This window comes from Anser cygnoides, chromosome 4 (genome assembly GCF_040182565.1).
Source record: "Anser cygnoides isolate HZ-2024a breed goose chromosome 4, Taihu_goose_T2T_genome, whole genome shotgun sequence".
Lineage (NCBI taxonomy): Eukaryota > Metazoa > Chordata > Aves > Anseriformes > Anatidae > Anser > Anser cygnoides.
Window position 1 is genome coordinate 27,161,196 of NC_089876.1, and position 25,068 is coordinate 27,186,263.

Genomic DNA, 25,068 nt, shown 5'->3' on the forward strand with positions numbered 1-25,068 from the left:
TGGATGGTCACTTTGCATGCTTGGGTCCAATACCATTTGTACTACTGGACAGTAACACAAAAGGATAAAAGTGAAACCATGTACTTGTAACTCTAATAAACCCACACAGTCAGACCTACCTCTTGGAGCAGCTCATATACCCTACCTCTACAAGTCTAATTAAACTGCAAAGAGTGCAGCACTAAGGCAGCTGTGTTTCTTCTAGCAGTCAAGCTAGCTCATTCAAGGTTTGGCCAGGTATTCTTGCAGTACACTGATGTGCAGGCCTAGCTCGGGCAATTGTTATTGCCAGGCAAACAAGGGAAATAAACAGATGCTTTTTGTAGTCATAAGCTTACAGAATGGAATGACATGCATGAAAAAATATGAATGGGGAAATGTGGGACTCTGCGTATCAATTATTTACAACTCCAATGCGATTACAAGAGAGGTAGCTATTTTGTTAAAAGCTTTGTGATGTTCTCTTCTTTCTCAAACAACCGGAATGTTCCAATAAATCAGTACTTTAACCAATAAAACAACATTAAAACACTTGCTTTCTGGCAGGCCTACTATCATCTTGTAGCAGCTCCCTCTGCCTTCCTGTGTTGCATCCTCTTTCCTACAGCACCTAAGCCAACAAAGGTGGTGTATCCTGCCAGGGAAACAGAACATCTTATTTTTTCCTACCCAGAATAAAACTGCGTAATTTCAAGGCAGCAGTTATGGACTTAACTTCATGTAGATGTATTTTTATTCCTTCCCATATGCCAATATGTTTTGAAGTTCTTGCTTGCCATACAGGCAGTTCAAAGAACAGACTGCCAGGTGCCATTCACTGAAATATAATGTGAGGGTTTTTAGTGTGGGCTCAAAGGGACAGGAGATGCTAAAATGCAGATGAACACAGGAAAACCCTACCACAGACACAGAAAGGAGAGCCCAACCAGCAGCCACTGCTCAGCACAGCCCCTCTCCATTTTCTGGTTAGGACTTCATTGTTGATACTGGGCAAGCACTTGTAACTCCATTTCAGTAGGAACAAAAGAGTCTGCAAATAACTTTTTTTTTTTCTTCCATTTTCAGCAGAGGATGACCTTAGAATAGAAAACCTCTGACTTTTGTGTGATTTCTTGTGAGTTCTTTGTAAACAGCAGCCTTCAAGAGTACTCTCACAGGCCTTAAGTGCATAAGGGCTGGGTTGGGCTTCAGAAAGGTTATTGATGAAAAAGCTCGCTGAGGTTCCTGATACCAGTGATTTGTTTAAGATAATTAGGGCAGTTTCTCAATAGCCAGAGGCTTACTTCTTAGAAAATGAGGGAGAGTGTTTGCTAACCTCGATTAACCCAGTGGCTAGAAATCTCCACGTTTAGACCGGCCGAGCTGCCTTCAGTGCCAGGCTGTGCTGGCAAAAGATCAACAACATCAATTTCCAGGGCAAGCTTGTCCAAGCCCTGTCACAGCAGGGCTCCTGCCGTGGCCTCCACCGGCTGAGGCATCAGGTCAAGAAAAAGAAACAGTCCTTAAACCATAACAACCTTTTGGTTGCCAGCACTGAAGCCGAGTTGTTGAGGGCAGCTTGCTTATTTATTTATTTATTTATTTATTTATTTATTTCCACTTAGAGAACTCTGAGCACGGCCTGCTTGGAGCAGATAGGAGGAAAGCGAGCGAATTTAGTTCCAATTCGCAATTGCATTTTTAGAAGACGGAGGCGGTGAGGGGCGAATGGCGCTGAGGGGAGCCGGGCTCCCGGCGGAACCAGGCGGCGGAGGGGCGCGGCGCTAGGCGGGCTCGCCGGGGGAGGCTGCCGGGGGCCGGGCAGCACCGGCGGGGCGGGGCGGAGCGGAGCCGAGCGAGGCGGTGGAGCCCGAGCCGGAGGGAGAGTGGCAGGCGGCAAGGGGGTCGCGGCCATTACGCTGGGATGTGCGCGGGGACACGGGTAAGGCCGCCGGTGGGGCGGGGAGCCTGTGGCGGAGGAGGAGGAGGAGAAAGAGGAGGGCGCCAGTGCCGGGAGCTGGCGGGGGGGAAAGGCGTCGAGGCGTGCAGCAGGGGCTGCGTGTGGCCGAGGGAGAGCCGCAGCCTTGCCGAGGTGCCCGCCGCCCTGCCGGGGGGCAGCGTCCTCCCAGCCCCGCCGTGAGGCGCCGCGGCCCCCGGCGCAGCCTGCGCGGTGCCTTCCGAAGTTTTAGCGGGGAGGGGAAGATAAAGACCTGTCGGTTCTCGCCTCGGAATCGGATATGGGTCTGGTTTTTGTAACCCTGCCCTTCCGCAGTGAAGGTGATGTGCCGGTTTAAAGCAGGAGATCTGGGGAACGCCGAAATGCCCCACGCCAAACCTGATAGGGGCGACCGTCCCTTTAGTTACTGCCACTGAGCGTTAGGGCAGCTGCAGTGAGCAGTGGGGAAGGGTGTTCTTGTGTCTTGTGTGCTCTTATGTGTTCTTCTGTGTGTTTCCAGGGCCATAAGGCCACCCCTGTTCATGTTAATATCATCGACTGAACTTCACAGGAAGCAGATTAGGAAAAGACTAAACAAAACAACACAACCAAAGCATAGTTAAGACCTTGACTCCAGAACAATAGTTTGTTGGGGGGATATTTTAATAGTTCATGACAGCAACTGAAAGAAAGGGTGGAAGCTTTTACATAGTTTATGGGTTTATAGCAAGGTCTGGATAAGTCACACTGAAATCTCTGAAGCTTCAGGAAAGTACAGAGGGGTGCACGTGTGCACACAGTAAGCTACGCGCTTAGGCCACAGCAATAATTACTTGGCTTAGTAATGAGAAATTGTTCACGAGAATGTGAAAGAGAAATCAGAGTTCCTGGAAGGAAATTGTTTTTCTGCCAAAAGTATGGCTACTGAAGAAGAAAAATGTACTTTTAATATTCAAATTGCCATTATTTTCATACTGAAATAATACTTACATTCATGTCTCAGCAATGACCATACGATTGAGAAATCTCTTATTTAAAAGCATGTATCCTCACATCATCACTGTAAGATACCAGAGGTGTCATTATCCCTATTTTCATAAGTGATGGATTGCAGCAGAGAGGCACTAAATGATTTCTCCAAGATCAGAGTGGAATTTTATTCTCACAATACCTTTGCACATCCCCAAATCTGGTGCAACACCATTTTATATTATATTAAGCTGGATCTTTACAGTTTGTGGACAGATATTATTTACAGTAGCAAAAGCTGGCGCAGACTAGGATCACGTTCTTTTGTTAATTGCCACTGTTGTGGATGATTTGGATTTCAAAGGCAATATCCACAGCTGATATGTCTTTCTAATGAAAACTAGACCAAAATCAGAACTGAATGCCCTACATAAGTACTCAAAGACACTCTTAATCTGACATTTCTGTCCCGCCTCCCTGTGCCAACAGGAGTACTTTCACAGCTGTAGGCTGGATCAGGAAATACATCTAATTGTTTTGTTGTCTTTGGCTTAGCGAAAGGTCTTATGGATCAGTGTACTGAACCAGGTTCAGTAAGTACCAGATGCATTATGACAAAGCCAGGAGCAGGAGGTAGGAGAAGCAAGACCCACTACTTTCAGTGTCAGCTTTTAGATAGTTCAGCTAGTCACAGCATTGTATCTTCAGTGTCTTATGCCTTAGTCTCTTAAAAAATGTTGAAGTTACTAGGGCTATTCTTTGAGCATTCTTAACTTCCTACATTCATTTCCAGGCTACTATATCTTTTGTCTTCATTTTTAATATTAAAACCTTTAAAGATGCACAGTTGTAGTTGTATCATCCTGAATTGCTGGATAATACCTTTCCCTTTCAGGCCTGAAACATCCTGTCAAGAGGCACATTTTTTAGGGTTGCAGAAGATCTGTAGTGGTTCAAGTAGATTCACAGGTTATTCCTGTCAAAATATTCCCGAGCAGTAGACAGGTTTCATTGTTCTATGACAAATAACTGGTTGTATTCCTGATGTTGTAAAAGACTCAGCATTATCAAAAATTCACTTGAGTGTTGGAAAACTACGATCACAACTGTCTTGAATTCTGTTGAACAGTGTTGTGGCTGATGACCACCTGTATCACACCTAATTGCGGTTTCTATAATGGCTTTTATTATTCATGGAAACCCAGGAACTATCAATATATTCTGAAATCCTGTTTTAAATGTACATAAATACTGTCTTAATTTCTTTTGTCACATTAATGAAACAAAAATACATCTATATGTTCCAAGTACAGGGTTGATACGCAATTACTGCCTTGGACAACTAGCAATTGAATAGTGGCATGTAATATTAAGTAAAGTCTGCAAGATCTGAGCCTAATTTTAGATTTAAATAAAATAAACAGTACTGAGAGAGAGAAAAAAAAAAAGATGCACAAGTGGAGACCAGTAAAAAAGGCAATGATGGAATCCACAATACTCAATTAAGTAGAAGTGATGCAAAGGATTTCATGAAGCTGAAAAGAGGAACCAGACATCTGCTTAGTTCAATTCTGACCCTCAGTACTGCCTGTCTGAAGGGATCTGTCAGCAGTAGAATTGCCATCCTTTGGAAATATGCAGGTACATCACATCCATTGCAGCTGTTGTTTCAGCTTAAAAATTAGAAGGCTATATGTAAATTGTTTGTACGTAAGATATACTTTTGGTAGGTATGACTGCAGTATACTTAAAGTAGGTTTATTCTGGCTGGCTAAAAACCAACCAAGTTGTACTGGTACAGGCCTTGACATGAACTGTGCAAGTCTCCACAGTGCTTGAAGGTCTTCATGGAAATTTGTGCTTGTGTGGCTTTACTACTGTTAATATCTAGATAAAGTAGCTCAGGTTATGCTCACACCTATAGCATCCACACTTCTGTCTTCTGGTATTGTCTGAGAAGTCTGTTTAAAAACAGAAGATCTTTAAGATAAAAATAAAATCTAGTATCCACTGAAAGTGAGCTGTGGAGGATTTTTCAGATTTGAGTTGTCCTCTTTTTGTACCTGTATGTACAAAATTTTTGTACCTCCTTCCCCAGATCCTTCAAAAATCCCTAGAGGATTAAACTCTCTGGATGCCTTGTGAGAGATTGGAACTCTTAAGAAGCTGCTAACATAGATGTGTTAGAAAACCAGAAGAAAAGAACAAGTCACTAGCCGGAGATTTAACCTGCAATTTTGGGAACTCAAGTAAAAGTTTGTGCCGTAACAGGCACTTTGAGTATCAATTTAGAAAAGTAACTTCGGTCTTCTCTGCACAACAGTTTTCAGTTTTGGCTCTTTAAAGAAATTGACGTGGTTAAAAAACAGTGGTACTGCCCATATGGATCAATTCCCTTCAGAACCAGTTACTGTAATTTAGGGAGCCTACACTAAATATAAAAATCACATCCTTTTGCATCATATGAACACCAGTATAACTTTTGTAACGTGGCTCATACCTTAGTCTTACTGTGAAAGTAAGGGGAATTTCACACATATCAAAGCTGCTGCTGTGATTAAATGCTGCATGACCACAAGTTTAAGATTGCTTGTCAGAAAAGACAGTCACAAAGGAGTAAGACTTAACCTGGAAAGTTTTGCTTTGCAGTTCTGAGATACTTATATGACAGGTGAGAACAGGGCATAAAGCAGAACTTTGCTGATGAATGGAGAAGAGGGTGGAAAAGGTTTGCGCAAACCACAGCTCTCTGGCGGTCATTCAGGTTTATTGTGAAACTGATTGCCTGTAACAGAAGTACAGAATTTCATCTGAGTTTTAAACCTAAAATTGGGTAGTGTATGATTTATTTATGCCTGTAGGTGCAGAATCTAATTGGCATCCTAAGTAAGTTTACCCAGAGTGGAAGAGATTCCTGCTATATGTACTGCTCCCACACTGCAGCACATTAATCAGCAGTACTGCATGTATGCTTTGCTATTAAATTACCTTGCAATTGACTTTGTGTCAAGGCCTAGGCACTTCCTGGGATTCAGTGCATCCTGCTGATTGTTTTTTGGTTGTGAAGAGCTGCCGATGGCTAGCTTAACTTCTTCCCAAGCAAGAAATTTCCAAGGTAAGGCATTTCAAGGCTTGCAGGTTTTCTGTGTTCCTCCTGCAAGTCAGACTTTGTAGGTAAGATTGTATGGCAAAATACTGCCACGCTGTATCACTTCTCATAGAAACATCTGCCTTCCACTCTTAATCCAAGAACACTTTCTACTTTAAGAATATAACTGAGAATATGTGGCTGCAAATAGTCACGTATTTCTCTCAGAATTGAAGTCTTGATTCCTGCTGTTTTTTGGCACTTTGTCTCATAAATTGACAGTACAGATCTCTTACCAGATCTGTTTAGCATTCTAGGGTGTCTCTGCAGTTTATGAGCATGCAAAGACGTGTTAAAAACTTTTAAAATTGCATGTTACAGAGAAGGTAACAAACCGTAGGGGAAAAATATATATATATATATATTTTTTTTTTCAGATTAATCTTTAGGCCTTGGATCCTTTAAATTTCTCTGTGGTCTAGTAGCTTCTGAATTGTTGACGATTCAGATACTGTTCTGATTTTTAACAACAGTGTAGTTCTGGCAGTGTACTCTGGTCATAATGTAGTGAAACAAGTGCTACCGAACATGTGCAGTAACATTTTAAACGGGACTTGGTGTGGATCAGGGGTTGTCCACTCTTCCATAGCTTTGTGTAGTGGGAGCTCTGACTGGGTTATATTTATTCTTCTTCCCTGCTTCTTTAATCTCCTCTCATCACCCAGAACCTCAGACCTACAGAACATCCTGAAGTATTCAGGTAGGGAGCTAAGAAAAGTGTTGCTACAGAGATGTGTTGTCTGAATCCCTTTCTTTTTTGGTTCTGTACAAGTTTTTCTGGTCAGAAAATGCAATTTTATTGATTGCATTTCTGTTTGCCAAGGATTGATTGACTGGGAGCAGGCCCAGAGGACACAGAAGGCCTCGTGCATACTATGGCCAAAGGCTGTGCCTGAGCAGGAATAGGATGGAAACAAGCACAATATGCATGCATGTGCCAAAGGTCTGAGGAATATTCTCATGAAATATGTCATTTGCTGGGAGTATTTAACAAAGAATTTTCAGAAAGAAGAATGAGGGATAACTATTTGGAAAGCATAGCAAAAGAAGGATGTTGTCAGAAGGGAGGAAGTGGTCAAAAGAAGCTGGGGTAAATGGTAGGTTACTTTATGTGACATGGAAGCAAACAACCACAGCATAATAGTAAGGTGCAGTACCAGAGCACTCTGTCTATTGACTAAATTATCCATGCATGTTTGACTAATAGTCTCCAGAAAAGATTCTGCTATAGGAAAGGTCAGCGATTGCCAAAAGCTACACTGTAATGTAACTGGAACTGAGGGATTTTTAGTCTCAATTCCATCTCCCCACAGGAAAGCTAGGAGTGAAGGTTTGCAACCAGTTACAAATGTGATACTTTACAAAAGTGGAAGCTGAAAGAGTTTACAAGAGACAAAGAAAGGCAAGTGATGGGAAACGAAAGCAATTTCTTGGCACAGGATGTACATGCAAGAGAATGCTTATACTGAGCTTCGTGGTGAAAGGTCCTTCTTTCTTTTTATGGACCACTTAAGGTAGGGATTTTCACAGTGCTGCCACTAGCAGAGAGTTACTAAAGGTTTTTTTATTGTGATATGGGATGGCCAAGCATGAATAGTATATAGTGTTTATCTGCTTTGCGATGAAAATGACACTGCTGTGCCTTGCTTTTACAGAGATTTGACAACCAGCTCTTGCATGTTAACCATATATAGTCCTTCCAGCTTTTCACTAGGATATCTCAAAAGTGCTTTGTAATAAGAGGAAAGAGTCAGAGTACATGAGGGAAGAGAAGCAGAGAGAAAGCAAAGAACGTGTCCAGTGTCAGACAGTTCCCTTCCACGTTTCATCATTATCATGTGACATTAATGAGCTTGCTACAAAAGCTTGCCTTTCTGCACGTGAGATATACCTGGATTAACTCTACAACAGTGTTCCCATTTAGCAAGATCAAGTAATGTTCTCTTGAGTATACAGCATGAAGTTGAGAACAGAATCTACCTAGCATGACACTGTCCTCAAACTAAGAATTAGATCATTTGGGCTTCTTGTTTTTGAACACACAAAAATTGTTCTAGACTCCTTAAAAATAAACCTTTTATTTGTTTAAATAATTATAATACTGCTTCAGAGTTAAGTTCTGTCTCACATCAATCTACAAGTAACTTTTGTGGGTCTTTTGCAAGTGTTTAAATAAACATAAAGTTCTGTTTTGCTGCCTTAAATTTGGGTCAGGCTGGAGAACTCAAGAAGATGCTATGAAAAATTACAGGATGTGAGGGTCAAATAATGGTTTAAGAGAAGGGGGTTCTTAGTAAAATTGTTTAAAACAGCTTTTATTTGATGTTCAGCAACTTCATGAGTTTCAATATCTAACATGAAGCTGATGAAACTTTTTTTGACCTTATAGCTAACCATATAAAAGGTGCTCATTATTTTATGATTACAATTTAAAGAGGAAGAAGAAAAACATTCAAAATAGGAAAAAATGCAAAAGAGATTTCTGAAGTTTTAAATAAATCCTATTTTAAAATGGAAATGCGAATGATTTTTTTCAAAAATCATTTGCAAATACTAGCTTAGTTAAATCCCAGATGAATCAGAGGGTGTTGTGACAGGGTATGAGATCCCGATGCGTTTTTCCCAAGATGCTGCTTGGGAAAGGTCTGATTCACCTTTTTGACCACTGGAAATTTCTCATTGCCTTCTATACTGTTTCCAGTGTGGTGTTGTGGTGGTTTTGTTTGATTTATTGTCCATACAATCTCCTTCGAAGTTCTCTTTAAAAAGTTACAGTAAAATGCTGGAGGTACTGGCAGGAATATGCAGAATGTGCAGTGCATGCAGCTGAACCTCAGGTTTCTTGTTTCCTTTAAGCTCTGCCTTTCTGGAGGAGGGTGAGGAAGGGTGGGGCAGAGGTTTTGGAGCTGTGTCAGGAGTCAGGGATGCGTGTGCAGTGAGAGGTGACTGCTCTTCAGCGGCACTACGGGTGCAGCTTAAACCTTTGGCTCCAGATCCAGCGGTGAGGAATTCTGACCTAACTTGTTGTCATTTTAAAATGTCTTTCTTTTTTTTTTTGTCCCCTTCTTTTTTTTTTCTTTCTTTTTTTTTTTTTTTTTTTAAGCAAAGGTCACCAAGTATCGCATGCTACAAAAGGTAATAAATTATGAAAACCAAAAAGAGTTAGCTGCCTGTGCTTAAGAGGTTTTGAAATTTGTCAGGTTTCCTCTCTTTGTTTTCCTAACTCCAAACTCTCTTCCCATCTTTATTTAAGTGTGACTGATAACTTAATTCTTCAGCTTTTCAAGGTGCTTTTTGCCTATGTAATTTGCACCGAGTAAAAATGATCTGCAATGTAAAGACTTTGCCTTTCTATTAGTCCTGGGAATTTACTTTGACAAAGTGTCTATTTCTTGCTTCTAGTCACTGAAGTCACCAGTATGAGATGCTTGTTTTCATAAGAGCAAGTGTAAACATGATTTTTCTCTGCAAACATAACCTACTTCCAAACACCTGGCTCATATGGCATCCTGAAAAATTCTGTGTTGTTGTTTCCTTAGGTTTTCCGGGATATTTTACATTATAACAGTATGTAGAGATATGGCAGTTTACTGCTTTTGGGCAAATAATTACCATTTCAAGCAAAAGTATGTTTAATTGACACACCTTGCATGATTCATGCTAAAGATGGATGCTTGGGAGAGATTGGTAAACTTAACAAGACAAAGAAGAAATCATGTTGACACTCTCCCTGATAATCCAGCACATTGTTAATTCAATCAAACATTTCTTTAAAAAGGTCCCATATTGGTTACAGGGACCACAGGATTTAGCACTGAGGAAGAGGGAAAGTCTCTTTTCCCTTCTGTGGCCTGGGAGTATACACTGCAGAAGGGCCTTGGGTTATGGTAATTCATGTGGAAGCTGCTGGGGGATGCCGAGAGGAGATGCTGTGTAAACGTTTGTTTTTCTCTCATGGTTTCTCTTCTCCCTTCATATGCAGATCGTGGTTTCTAAAGGGAACCATGAGCTTCATGTATGTAGTAATAGTCCTCCAAGACATCACGATCGTGACCGTTGATAACTGTGCACATCTAATTACGAAAGGACAAAAATGTACCACCTTAATTTGATGAGAGGAATACCCGTTAGGAGAAAGCTTTCTAGTCCAAGGGTAGCAAAGCAGTGAAACAGGCTTTTTAGGAAGTTTGGAGAATCTTTTGGAGTGTGACTTTAGAGCAGGATTTGTTTTGTACAACCCTCCCCATCTAAATATTACGTGTCCAAACTAATCATGCAGATTCTGCAATAAATGAGAGAGAGGCACATGCCAGAAGGTACCACATATGCTCAAGCATCCCTTTTAGAGCTAGATGGAGATGTCTCCACCCTCTGGAGATTTGCTGTCCTCCCAGACTAATTACAGAGGGACTTGTCTTGTTAGCATTATACATGGCTAATGTTAAATGAGTTAAATCTTAGCCTATCCAGATATTTTGCTGCTTAAAATGTGCTAATAATAAATAAATAAATAAATAAATAAAACAGTCTTTGTATTCAAAGTAGTAGAAGAGAGTTCCAAGTCAGGCTAACAGTGACTGTTGTGAAAACAGAAGTCTTTTTTCAGGCAGCCGAGTGTCAACAGTGGTCTTCATCTTTTGTATCAGCTGGGGCACTGTTTCTGCCGAGTGATGAAAGCCCTGTGTTCCTGCTCCTGGCACTGCATTTCAAAACTGTACGCAGCTCTGTAATGCACAGCCAGTGCATTTCACTGTGACTTCCACAACTAGTTAGCACATTGTCCTCTGATTTGGCTTGCCAAGGGATTGGCTAAAACCAGGAAATATTACTTTGTTACCTTCATTTTTTTGTGATGAAATATTTGCTCCCTGTCCCCCATTCACTGTTTAGTGAGCCTTACTGAAGCAAAGAAAGGAAGGAGTCCCTCTTCTGGCAAACAGCAAAGGGAATCTGAGTTGTGAATCACTGCTTCTGTCACAGACTTTTTTTTTTTTTTTTTAGTTTCAGCTAAAGGCTAAAAAAATTTACATCTTTCTGCAATGGCATAAAAATTTCTTCAGTTACCAAGAATAAAACTGGCTAAGATGCTGGGATCATTAATCTTAGAAATAGTCAAAGATAATTTTGGTAACTAGCATTACACTGTACTATTTGGTCTTTGTGAAATGGTGGTGGTTTGATACATCAGTGGATAAGAATGTGTTACTGTTACATTGCAAGCAAATTTGGGTTATTTACATTTTTTCATCTATGGTAATCAGGAAGTTTTACACCTTCTCTGTCATCCATAAGCCTGCAACATATTTCAGTTAGTTTGTTACCTGCAAGTTACGGTTGGGCTTGAAATATTTGTCAGTCACACAGAAAGATTTATTATAGTGAAAAAGCTTATGGACAACTGCTCTCTTGAGGAGTAATTACTAGGAGTAATTACAATTTTGAAAGAACAAAGTCCCTCTTACAGGAAGGAGATAGGAATATTTTTTTCTCAGTAGTTGTACAATTGTTTGATTTCATAATTGTTGTGTTATTAACCCCTCCACATCTTCCCTTCCTTGTACATCTGAAAGAGTTAACTGGAAAAGAGAGTGAAGGGAATGAAAAAATGATGAACAGCGAAGCAAATGGCTTTTGTGGGTTTTGTCTTGCATAAAAAAATAAAACATTTTGAAAGACAATGGATCATGAAGCAAGGCAGTTAAGAAAAAGATACTTCAAAAGTCATATTTTCATAAACACCAAGTGTCTTGGTATTGCCCATTCAAGTAGCTTACTAAGATTATAAATGGCTTATATAAATGGTTGAAATAAGGAAACTTTAAATAACTGTTTTTTCCACACTAGATTGACTATAAAAATATCGCACCATATTTTTTCTAGCATGATAAGATTTTATACTTTTAGTAACAGTCAACAGTAAAAAATGGTATTTTCTCTATACTTTTAATTCTGAGAAATAGCTCAACAATCTTCTTCTCAATGAACACCTGTAAATCTGCTATTTTAAAAAGAATGGCTCATAAACTTTAGGTTGATTTCGTTAAAAGACAGTGGAGAGAGGAGAGTATGAGATGAAATATTTGGCAGAGTACACAAATCGAGAAATGGGACACACAACAGTAGTGTACCTTGACTACTACATATAATCTAATCTTGCTACCAGGTGAAAAATTTACTATGGCGATTTTTTGCTGTAATGCGTGCAGACAGTAGGATGCCAGATGGAAGGAAAGTAATCTTGCACCCTGACAATAGCCTGCACTGATATTCTGAGTTATAGTTTTAAACAAATTAAATGCAAGATGAGTTGTCCTACAGGAGAAACAGTGCAAGAAACATAGCAACTATTCACTGTAAACGTTTGTTAGAGATTGTAAAATGTTTTGAGCTTCTGTTAAAGTATACCTTGTGTTTCTAAAACCTTCTTTCTGAGTATCATGGGGTTTTATAAAATGAGTATTGCCTATACCTATGAACTTGGGCTTTCTTTAGGAAAGTAAAAACCCCTGGGTAGATTGCTAGAGCTTAGCTAAGGTGAATGGAGAAGCATTGGCCAAGAAGGCCAACGGCATCCTGGCCTGTATAAGAAGCAGTGTGGCCAGCAGGTCGAGGGAAGTGATTGTGCCCCTGTACTCGGCTCTGGTGAGGCCGCACCTCGAGTACTGTGTTCAGTTTTGGGCCCCTCGCTTCAGGAAGGACATGGACGTGCTCGAGCGAGTCCAGAGAAGGGCGACCAAGCTGGTGAGGGGTCTGGAGAACAAGTCTTACGAGGAGCGGCTGAGGGAGCTGGGCTTGTTCAGCCTGGAGAAGAGGAGCTCAGGGGCGACCTCATCGCTCTCTACAGTTACCTGAAAGGAGGCTGTAGAGAGGTGGGGGTTGGTCTATTCTCCCACGTGCCTAGTGACAGGACGAGGGGGAATGGGCTAAAGTTGCGACAGGGGAGTTTTAGGTTGGATGTTAGGAAGTACTTCTTTACCGAAAGGGTTATTAAGCATTGGAACAGGCTGCCCAGGGAGGTGGTGGAGTCACCATCCCTGGAGGTCTTTAAAAGACGTTTAGATGTAGAGCTTAGGCATACGGTTTAGTGGAGTACTTAGTGTTAGGTCGGAGGTTGGACTCGATGATCTTGAGGTCTCTTCCAACCTAGAGAAATCTGTGAATCTGTGAATCTGTGAATTGGCATGAAGTTTATTCATCCTCAGTCAGCTAGTAAGAATTGCCATAGCCTTTTCTAGTGCAATAGGAAGAGGGATTTTTGATCACAGAAGCTGCTTATGCCATTCACAGGCAATGCCTCACCTCGGGTTTGAGGTTGTTCCAGGTGCTTGTTGCTACAGTGCTGACTCAAGGGTTTAATAAATGCCATTAACTATCAGCAAGGACTGCAATTCCTGAGATAAGGATTCCTTTCAAATTGCTGTTCTGTGCAGAATTAGTAGCTTGTCTGCTTTTTCACTGTGTTACAGCACAAGAAACCGGTGGGCAGCCTGCTTCCATGAGGTGCCATTCTATGGCTGGCGCAGATGCAGAGCAACTGTGGTAGGAAATGAACCGAAAAAAAACAGGTATAAATCAGGTAAGTTAGGATAGATGGCATCTGAATGCTGTATAATATTTCACTGTTTTGGAAATGCAACCTGTGGTGGTCATGTTGCTTTAGGGAAATTTTATTGCTGTTAGGTAGTGCAGGCTTTAGCTGCAGAAAAATAATACAATAAAGCGCAAAATAGTTGTGTGTAAAGTACCATCCTTAAAATATAAGAGCCATATCCTTGAGACATCTAAGGGTAGATGGAAATTCCCTACTGTTGTACACTCATGAAAACATCTGCTGAAATGGAGAACTTAATAGAAACCTATAACTAGAGACTAGTTGTGGCAGATACTCTTTTAGCAAAGGGGATTTTTGAAGTTCATTTCTGTGAACAAATCTTACGTTAGGTACAGGAAGCAATACTACAGTCCCAGAACAGCTCTTATGTTGTATTGTCATTTTTGCTGTGGACTTTAGAGAACCAACAGGCTTTTAGATCTGTATAAGGCATTACGATGATACAGCATGCTGGCTACTGAGATTTGTAAAAAGAATTGTGTCGTTTGTTGCCTAAGTAGGGACTTCAGGAACATTGAAGAATGCATCGTATCATGCATAAAATCATCTTCTCTTGCAGTAAATGAGACATTTTATCCAGATCTAATTTTGTAGGCAAAATTACAAAGTATCACTTATTTTGTAATAGTCATTATACCGTCCTGCATAACATTCTAATTTGGATTTCTTAAGCTTCGGGTGACAGTTTGGTGTGTGCTTTACCACATACAAGTTCAGAAATTACTGTGAATCTAAACTGTTGCTATGTTCCTTTGGTATTGTAACATCACAAAATAATAGTGGTCTGCTGGAAAAAATAGGTCTGTAGATCAGTGGCAGAAAATTATTAGAGTCAGATTTGTTTTCTTTTATAAAACAATTACAGAAATATTATGTGTTGTAAATGGAAAAATCAAACTCTAGGATCCTGAAAGGGAGGATGAAATTTGGATAAATGCAGCCTTTGAAGCAGAGGGACCTGACATCATATAACCTCTTAATTCTTTTCCAAATCAGAATGTGGAAATGGTCCTTTTCTTAGGTTTAAACCATTAGTTAAAAAAGCCTTTACAGAATTATTACTTAACCTGCTGTATTTTAACTTGTTTCTAAATAGAGGACACTCCTTGGATTATAAAGCATTTCAGGAACAATGGCAGATCCCATCCGCTGGGCCAGATACCGTTGGCAGCGACTGATATCTACAGAAGGCAGAGAAGTTAGCAGCAGCAGCAACTCAAGTAGCAAGCGCTATCAATCATCAAAAACTGCCAGCAAACACAGGATAGTGATACCCTGTTTGGGACATTTTAAGGAAGAGTATGAAAAGGTATCAAAACTGTACATGAACAACAAAATACGGACTACTAAATATACTTTACTGAATTTTATACCACGGAATTTATTTGAACAATTTCACAGGTAAAGAACTGCTTTTATTTTGATTGTGGAAATTCTGCAGAAATTGAATCCTCTTATATAAATGTGTGTATTAATATATAGATGGGTATTTTAAAAGTTATTATTCTTTCCCAACCTGTCTATCACTTCTGAAAAGATCTGTGTTACTTGACCAAACATTCTTGAGTATCATCAGTCTTGGGCTAATTCTTTTCTGCATACCTTTTGCCATTTACACTCATTCTATTCTTTGGATTATTGAAATATTCTTTACTGTTGGAGCACTGACACCCAGTAATCTGAAGTAGGATTTTCAGCTTGTTTCCTGCAAATATATTTTATCTTCTTCCCTCTCATGCCTTTCTCTGTTGACATTGGTTTTTTTCTCCTCCTTGGAGGACGGCAAATTTGTAAAGTTATGCAGGGAGGTTGCAGGACAGCTTACTTCTAAAAATGTGTTGTATATGTGTTCACTAAAGCCTCACTAGAAGACACATACATGGAGGGCAGGGCTGGAAATACAGGAATAATATTGCTTTCTACACCTTCTTATCACATATATTAAGCAGCTGTCCAGCCAAATAATCTTTCGACTGGAAAGTGAAAACAGAGTTGTGGATACTTAGTTCTTAAATAGTACTTGGAGCAAAGAAATGATTAATTACTGCGAAGTTAAGTCTCTATACAGCACGGAGTGGGGGAGTAAGGATGACTGACTGCGAACACAGCTAACTCTTGTGTTTGCTCTTTGTTTTCAGAGTTGCCAATTTGTATTTCCTGTTTCTAGTTGTTCTAAACTGGGTTCCTCTGGTGGAAGCTTTCCAAAAAGAAATTACAATGCTACCTCTAGTAGTGGTTCTGACAATTATTGCAGTGAAGGATGGTCTGGAAGATTACTCAAAATACAAATTGGATAAACAGATAAACAACTTACTAACCAAAGTGTATAGCAGGTAAGAGACAACAGCCTTTCTGGTTTATTGTTACTAAACTGCTTATGAGTACATGTAAGAAAAAAAAAATTGATAGCTCTTCTGGTTTACTTTCTGGATGCTTAGAGAATCACGGAGTAACTTGGGTTGAAAGGGGTGTCTGGAGGTCATTTGTCAAGTCATATCCCCTCCTCAAAGCAGGTCTAATTAGGTGAAGTTGCTCAGGGAGTTGTCTAGTTGATTCTTGATCACCTGTTTTGGTAAATAGATATCAAATTAGTGTAAAATTTGCTGGAAAAAATACTCTGGATGTGGCCAGAGTGTTCATGCTTGACTTTGTATTGTTTTAACCAAGGTAGTTTGACTACTATTTTTAGTATCTTAAAAATTGCTGTAGGGATCACAGAAATTCAAGGGTTGCTAATTTGTCAATATATTGGTGAAGCTCACTAATGCTATCAGCATTATAATATTTTATTCAAATGCAATAACATTTCCTTAAAAAGAATAAGATCATTTTCAATTTGTGTGGATCACATAGTTTGATACAGATATTAGCAGCTCTTCCACAGTGCAGGACTTAAATATTACAGACTGTAGGTGCAGGTTAGGAGTGGAGTGTGCTCATGGTGAGAGGTCTGCTGTCAGGCATTTATAATGTGTGGACGATTAAAAAAAAAAAAAAAAAGAAGGAGGTGTCGGGAAAGTAGACAGGTCGTATTATAAATTAGCACTGGCAAAAAATTGATTTTAGTGCATATCAGTGGGGCCTACATTCCTCATGTTTCTTCTACACCTGTCATAAAAGGATATTGCAAGACTCACTCAAAGCCTGTAAAGTACAAAGATAAAGGAAGTGTAGTGGACTCTTCTTGCTCTGTGGTCATGGAGGGGAACCGAGTGCATGTGGAAACTCACTTGTTATCTGCTGTAGTAGCTGTCACAACCAACAGCATTGCAGAAGAAAACGGATTTGCAATTAGACATTTTAATGAGAAGGAGCTTGAAATCAAGTTTGGCACTACAGCACCTCTATGTTTGTGCTCTGACGTTAATGAATTTGTAAAAGACACGCCTTTTCCTAGTGAAGTCAAAGCACAAACGGAAAATAAACTTTTTAAAAATCTTAATCTGTTAGCTGGGTTTGCCAAGCCCTAGACTTTCTTTGCTGTAGGCATGACCTTAATTGGCCTATGGAGAAGGATTGCAGTCTAGTAATACATAACTATTAAATATATTGTTATATTACTGAGAAGATGGAATCTTTAGCTTTCTGGCATTTGCTATGTATTTTAAGAGCAAGCTCATAACCACAGAAAGCATCACAGAATGGTTTGGGTTGGAAGAGACCTCAAGGACCATGCATGGGCCCTCTTCTCAAGCCTGTGCACGTCCACCTCGATGGCATCCCTTCCCTCTGAAGTATCAGCTGCACCACTCAGCTTGGTGTCATCTGCAAACTTGCTGAGGGTGCACTCAGTCCCATGTCAATGTCACTAATGAAAATATTAAACAGTACTTGTCCTGATACACACCCCGGAGGTCTTCACACTGGTCTCCACGTGGACATTGAGTCATTGAAGAAACAACTTCATGTTCTGCAAACACAAATATTAACCTAAACCTCCTTGCTGCCTTTATGAGTTCTCAAATCCTTTCCATTGCATTTGGAGGGAGAGGTAAAAGAGTTCTGTTGCAGAGTGACCAGGGAATTCTGTGCCAGTTGGCGTTGTCCACTCTTTGGACTCACTTTGCCTTCTTAGCTGGGAAAAATGGCCTACACAAAAAATCGTGTTGATATAGTTTTCAATACAAGAGGGGTGCTTCCAAGCAGAAAAGGTTATTAGTTTTCAGTTCACTCAATCTACTGAATTGAAAGGTGTGTCAGCACCTTTGCAGATATAAGAAAGCAATAGCAGAGGGAACGTAAGACCAGACTCAGTTTGATCAAAGCTTAAGTCATAGCTTCAGTAACTATGAATCACATCCCATTCTACAAGTCTTCCTTCCTTTTTCCTCTTTACGTTTATTCTTAGATTGTTGGGGTTTTGTTTGTTTGTTTGTTTGTTGGGGTTTTGTTAATTTACTTTAGAAATCTTTCCTTTTTTTTTTTTTAATCTTTGTTTTCAAGGCGATGTATTGGTATGAAAAGTTAATTCCTGGAGTGTTTTTGAATCCGTCTGTCTTCTGATAGTCATGGCTGTAGCTTTAATTAAGTTTTACATGCTTTCCATTGTGCCAGTTTTCAATATGTGTAGAAAATTAGTGATGAGCATCTTGAGGAGAAGCAGATACTTGGCTTATGTTGGTTTAATTTTACATCGGCTTTTGTTGCTTCCTGGTTTTGCTTTGCTTGCACTTGGAAAACAATATGCCAACCTCCACCTTATCTTCACTAGAGATATTGTAATCAATACACTGGTTAATTGTGTGGACTTTGTGTCATCTCTTTGTAGATGAGCATTTTGAAAGGATACTGTCAGATAGTGCAGGTCTGAAAGGTATGGATGCAAAGCTTGACATAGGGAATATTTTCCTGATACTTTGTTGTTAGAAGTGTCAGAAGCATTTTGCATAGCTAGCACTTTGATTAAAGCTGGTAGATCAGTGCCAGCCTATACAAAATTGCCATATCACGCAGTTTGTTAGCTTATGTCTGCACATGGAAGCTAGGTGCACTTCCCAGCTCTCTGGTGTGACTCTGCTTCTCAGCTAGGTAGGTCAGAATGAGATTCAGGAAAGGAAGCACAACCTGAAAGACAGCCCTGGCACAGCCTGGACTATCCTCCAGTCTGGTTGACTGATAAACTGTGGAGAATACATGCTCCTCCGTTTAAACATAGCTCTAGGATAGTCTGTGCAAGGCAGAAAAGCCAGGCAACTACCAAGGGTAGTAGTACTTGGTACCAAAAATGTACTGCAGCTAGACATGTATGTACTGTGTTTGTAGTAGCAGCTGTATGTGTTTCATCCCCCTATTGCACTATCCTACTACTGTGTGCCTCCAGCTAGCTCCTTGTTGCTTGTTACCTCACATTCTATTCACCACTCTAAACCTGATTGCGTTTGCAATAAGCTGCTGTGATTACATAAAAGGAAAATTGTTCATTTCCTCTGAGGACAGAATAACAGATATAAATGGAAAGTTGAAGACAGCACAAACTTCTGTATGTCATGCCTGGATATTTCATAGTAATAAAGAATTTTGACTATGAATTCTGAGGGGCCTGAAGTCTTTCTGACTTCTCTGAGTGTGATAGGGTCTTCGTACCTTATGTTCAAAAATAATAGAAAATATCTTAAAAGCCTATAAATACAAATATTTATGTTCAGAATGTTAGTGAAGTGGTTGCTGAATATCCTTTGTTTACTGGTAGATGTTGGAGTAATGAAAATATAGGAAGCAAGTGGGCTTGAATTTTGAATAGAGCTAAAGTAATTCTGGGAGGGGGACTGGAATTAATTCCCAGCAAAACAGGGCTGGGACCTCAGAGCTGATTCTTTGTAATTATATTCACCTTGACCTGATAGACTATCTCGTTAGAGTTTTTAATGACTTGGAAGCATAATTTAATAATGAGAGTCATTTTCTAGTTACAATTTGTTTCTCTGAGCTTTCAGTTTGAGTTTATAAAAACAATTAATTAATATTTTTATATGCATTTCAGGAAAGAGAAGAAATACATAGATGAATGCTGGAAAAATGTCAGTGTTGGGGACTTCATCCGGCTTTCACGTAATGAAATAATTCCTGCTGACATGGTGCTGTTATATTCCAGTGACCTGGATGGGATCTGTTACATTGAAACTGCAAGCCTTGATGGAGAAACCAATCTAAAGCAGAGGCAGGTGGTGAGAGGATATTCAGAGCAGGTGATAATTGTGCATTTCTAGTGGCTTAAGCAAGTTGACGTGACAGACAGCCAACTAAAAAAAACCAGCCCTCTAGATTGTATAGTGCTCATCAATCCCCATCTGAAAACAAAATAAGCAGGTAACATAGTTTTAATTTGTTGGTTGAGTTATTTTGGAGCAAATATTTGTCTGCTCACTTATTCCAGAGAAAGAGGGCCCAATTTCAAGTGATGCAAGACAGTAAAAATAACTATTCAGGTAAATGTCAAGTAGTCATTTATGGTGTATATCATTTAATGGATGTGAAAATGGAACTTTTTGGAAGGGAGTTCTGTGCTACATAAAGACCTACAGAGAGGGACGGGTATATTCTTTTTTCACTGTATTTCCAAATGTATTTTTAGCTTCAATTCTAGTCTTTCAAGGATTTATAAAACCTTTGGAACTCTTCTAATTTTTCTGCTATAAGCCTACTGTGAACAGCATTGACTAGCTCATCTCTCCCTTTCAAGACTGAACATCACCAGCTCTTAGAGTTTCCACAGACCATGTAGTGATGAGAAATTAGTGGATATGTGTTTTTTTGCCTTTTTTTAAGTTTTGGCAATTTAGAATAGCATTATTTATTTATTTATTTTTCTGGAAATGCTTCAGTGACAACAGAAGGAAAGAAATTAGGAAGATAACTCAAGGGGCTTTGTAGGTAACAAGGCACAGAACAGTGTCTCCAACCATCTTGGCTTTCCTAGAGAAATACACAAAACAATTGAGGACCTGTTCCCTAAGGATAATGAGTTATTTAGTGAACAAACTGACATCGCTCTGCTGCATTCAATGCACTCAAATGTTGCTTCTTAATGCTTTAAGAAGGGATTAATCTCCTTTTTCCTCCACACCTTGTATGGTTAGGTGAACCATGCGCAGATTCACTAGGGTGAGGAAGCTAATCTGCTAAATCACTGTGAGCAGTGAGTGTTTCCTCTTATGTTGTAAGAGAGGTCACAAGACTTCACTGTTCAGTTCCTTCTTACATGTTCAATGACTGAATCCAGTCCTAGCTGTAGCATCTTCATAGCTAACGGAGAGGAAAGTGCTGTCCTTTTCTTCTAGGCAGCCTAAGAAGCCAAGTTGATAAAAGGACTTGCAAGTTCTCCTTTTCTACCTTAGTTATACACCACATTCCTATGCTGTATTGTAAAGCCATACAGTTTGTCAGGAGTACTTCACAGCCAAAGCAGCAAACCTGGCCTTGGGAAGCTGCCTCTCTCCTTTTTCCAGTGAGACAGTCTATTGCAGGGACATTCATTTAAAGCTACCTTACTCAGTTCTTGTCTTTATTGTCCCCTTTCTTTTTGATGCTGCTTTAGGGACCTTTATGCAAAATCCAAATAACATTTCTTCTGCCATAAAAAGGCTTCTCTTTTGTGCCAGGAAGCATAAGAAAGTATCTCATGAAATAAGGCACAACATTTTGTACTTGCACTGTGTGATGAAAAGAAGATTATAATGAAAAAATATAGACCATACTTTTCTTATAGTCTGGGAAGATTTGAGTGCCCATACCAATATGTCTCCTTTTGGGTGTAGTTTTAGTCACCTGTGTTTTATAGTGGCAGAGTGTAGGCATAAATCCAGTGCCATCTATAAGTTACACCCTGAGGTTCTAGGGTTGCTGTTTCATGGTATATTGCAAGAAGCTGCTACCAGCAGCTTCACTGGTTTTAAGAATTGTTTGACCAGATCAAATGGTTTAGTTACTGCCCCCCCCCCAAAAAAAAAAAAAAGTACTGTTGTAACATATTACAGAAATGTCATATTTCCTGTACAGATAAACATAAGAAAGATCAGTGAAGACAGAGAGATCTTTCATAGATAATAAAATTTACAGTGTCTCTAGGTATCTGTCTAAGGCTACGTTCATACTGATTTTCCTGACAGTGCAGGAAATCAATACAGCAAAATATAGCAAAATTTTTGAATCAAGACAACAAAGTATATGCTAACAATAATATGTCTTCTGAGTTTCAAATTCAACTTAAGAAGTCGGGTCTTTTTCTCACAGTTGTTATTGTCCCAATGTGAAATCACCCAGCTGTGGAAGTGGAGTCATCTCAGAGACCTGTAACAATGTAGAAGATGTTTTCAATTAAACCTGTGAATTATAGACTTTTCCTTGGAGTTTGGCACCTCAAAATTGGTCATTCTTTTTTTCTAAAGAGCAGAACCAATGAATTCCCAAAGAGTCAGTGGAAGGTACTCAGCTTGGAAACAACTCTGTTACACCAGAGGCTAGATTTCCATGTGTCCTGACTGTACTCATAGGCCATTAATTACAAGTGCAATTGCAGGTAATTTTGAAGACCTGGTCTTTTGGTTTTTCACTCATTTCTAGTCAGGTTTCATTCTTTATTAATAAGAAAATGTGTGTCACTTGGCCTTTCTCTTCATGGAAAAGCTTACCTGCTTTTCATTCACGACATAAGCTTCTACTGTTCCATAAAAGCCCTTTCTTCGGTAGTGGTAAGGTTTAATCATTGTTAAGAAGTTCTACCTGCTTTTTTTGTGTTAGTACAGGTAGCATCCTAGCCATGTTATCAGAATCAGCAGCTCTTTGGAAGCAATTCTTAGAAGGCAGTGCTTCTTTTTTCCTCATCATGAAAAAAAATGTGGAAATCTCTGCTTTTCAGATGTTCTTACTGCATTTTTTTGCTGCTTCCTCACTCTTCCACCCATTTCCTCCTCTCTGGTGTTCCTAAGATACCAGCCTCTCAGCTGATACTTGCCAGGGTTTGACATTTGCTAGAAAATCTTTCTGTGCTGCTTAAGTCTGATATACCTGGGTTGCAGATCATTCACATCATCAGCCACTTAAAATATAGAAACTAAATTGTTAGATGGTGATATCTGAACCTGTGAATTTTAAGTTACATCATATGTGATCTGAGTTCTCTTGTTTGTTTTTTTTTTTATTTTTTATTTTTTCTCCAATAACTATAGGTCTCTGAAATTGATCCAGAAAAATTTTCCAGTAGAATAGAATGTGAAAGTCCTAACAATGACCTCAGTCGCTTCCGAGGCTTTGTGTAAGTAGGCTTGGTGGCTCTTCAAACAAATTCATTTGCTTTGGTGCTCTCACTAATTTTCAGAAAACTTGGAATGTTTACTTTAAAAAAAAATGACAATATGCATAGAAGTCAGTTTGCACGACTACATTTCTGAGTGCAGCCCAGCAGGCACTGCTCCAGTAGGGCTTCCTGAAGAGCTGATTGTAAACTGGAAAGCACGACTAGTGCTTTCTATTTCATATTAAATATTGTCAACATCTTAGTTCAGGCTGTTTTGCAATTCTGTATTCCATATTTGAATTGTCTGTCCTAAGTTTGCTTTTAATGACATGTCATATCTGTACAGTATTCAGTCTAGACTGTGGCCTGACTGGCCAAGCTGCTTTGCTCAGGGTTGGAGATGAGAAGAACTGGCTTCCTCTCCTACTGTGATGTGTTTTGTGTAATCCCCAGTGATTTGATCAAATTCCTTTTGAGCAGTATTGCTATATGTCTCTTCTCAGATGTCTGTGATTTTGTGTAGACAGTAGGAAAACAATTCTATTTCATGGAATGGCTGATTTTCAGTTTTTGAGAGGTATAATGTCTACATTCTTCCCCACGGCAATGAAATGTTAGAAATATGAAAAGAAAAAGAGCTATATAAAAATCTTAGTCTGTGAGGAAAAACCTTGACAAAAAGTGGGCATGCCTGCATTGGAAATCTGCCACAGGGGTAAAAATGCTCACAGCACTTTTAAAATGGGATTTCAAATTTTGTTTGATTTTTTTTCTCATGTTGGTAATTCAAATAGAAGTCATTTGCTTTCAAACTTAAGTGTTTGTCCCAAGGTCATTTCAACAGTGTTGCCTACTTCCCATATGCTATCTGGCAAATGCCAGGCTTGTAAAAACATGGAAATTTTAATACAGTGCTTACATACCGAGATTTTCAAAGGTGTTCTGGATGCATGTTACCCACTTCTTTTGAAAGGTTCAATCAGAAGCGTCAGAATGGTAGTCAGTGAGTAGTCGATTCTCCAGGTGATCTGCTCCCTAATGCATTTTCAAAACCTGACTGATATTTACTGGAGTCCTACAGAGTAATGTGTTTTTTCTGTTTTGGTTTGTTTTTTTTCAGTGAACATTCAAACAAGGACAGAGTGGGCCTCAGCAAGGAGAACTTACTGCTCCGAGGATGCACAGTAAGAAACACAGAAGCTGTTGTAGGCATTGTGGTGTATGCAGGTTAGTGACCACCTTGGCTTTCACAGGTTGCATTGTAAACAAGATGGAATTGTGTACCTTAAGAAATAGTATCACACAAAGGCAAGGTAGCAGATTGAAAGCTTGAATCCAGCAGAAGGCAACTGTAGCTAGAAGCGTTTAAGACTTCATGTCTGAATTAAGTTTGTTTCTATTTTAAAAATGTGAAGGCTGATACATCTGATTATTCATGGGAGCATGTCCTCTGCAGCATGTCCTTGTCCTCAACTGTTAAGTGCAATGGCAAATCTGGGTTTTGAAATGAACATAGAGATACTTGCCTTTCTTAGAATTATTTTCTGGTCCAAAATTGAAGTTAATGCTGTTCTTTAATACTCCGTATCAAAGGGGAGATGTTTCATGACTAGACCCTGTGATTTACTCAGCTAGATAATTGCAATGCAGGTGCAGAATTTAGTAGAAAATGTTAGAAATAGTATAGAAAAATTCAAGAATAGGTTTGTTTCTCTAGGAAGAAAAATTATTGACAATATAAAAGGTAGCATAAGTGAGAAATTTTGGTTTAGCTTGTTCGGTTTTCTTTAGGACATAATTACTGTAGGATGGAATTACTGTAGGAGCAGTTAGTTGACTCATATTTATAACCTCTTTTCACGTATTAGTTAACAGAAACGTCCGGTTTCCCAGAGCTTTAGAAATATAAAGGGATTTTGGTTCTAATATCTGCTAATAGAGAATGTCAATGTTTGTTGTGGTTACAGGTCATGAAACCAAAGCCATGCTGAATAACAGTGGACCTCATTACAAGCGCAGTAAATTGGAAAGAAAAGTGAATTCTGATATTCTTTGGTGTGTTCTGCTTCTAATTTTAATGTGTTTAACTGGTGCAGTAGGTAAGTGAGAATCTGCAGAGTCCTGCTATTTACCACTCTCAGCCTACATTGCTAAGTGTTTTATTTTGGGGCTGCTTCATTTTAATGGCCCAT

At 39.4% G+C, this 25,068-nt stretch overlaps 1 protein-coding gene across 5 annotated transcripts in view; it reads left to right on the top strand.

Moving 5' to 3' along the window:
- The first annotated feature begins 1,771 nt into the window (after window positions 1–1,771).
- ATP10D (ATPase phospholipid transporting 10D (putative)) overlaps window positions 1,772–25,068 on the top strand; it is a 45,358-nt gene continuing 22,061 nt past the window's right edge. For 2 of the 5 annotated variants that reach the window (XM_048072930.2, XM_066995835.1), the window contains exons 1-8: window positions 1,772–1,921; window positions 13,499–13,608; window positions 14,741–15,045; window positions 15,783–15,977; window positions 19,625–19,829; window positions 22,809–22,894; window positions 23,997–24,103; window positions 24,844–24,975. In XM_048072930.2, coding sequence (XP_047928887.1) covers window positions 14,777–15,045; window positions 15,783–15,977; window positions 19,625–19,829; window positions 22,809–22,894; window positions 23,997–24,103; window positions 24,844–24,975 — 994 coding nt within the window. In that variant the 5' untranslated portion in view covers window positions 1,772–1,921; window positions 13,499–13,608; window positions 14,741–14,776. Of the gene's footprint in view, window positions 1,922–13,498; window positions 13,609–14,740; window positions 15,046–15,782; window positions 15,978–19,624; window positions 19,830–19,990; window positions 22,160–22,808; window positions 22,895–23,996; window positions 24,104–24,843; window positions 24,976–25,068 lie in introns of those variants that run through there. The other 3 variants (XM_066995834.1, XM_066995836.1, XM_066995837.1) reach the window with 3 other exon arrangements.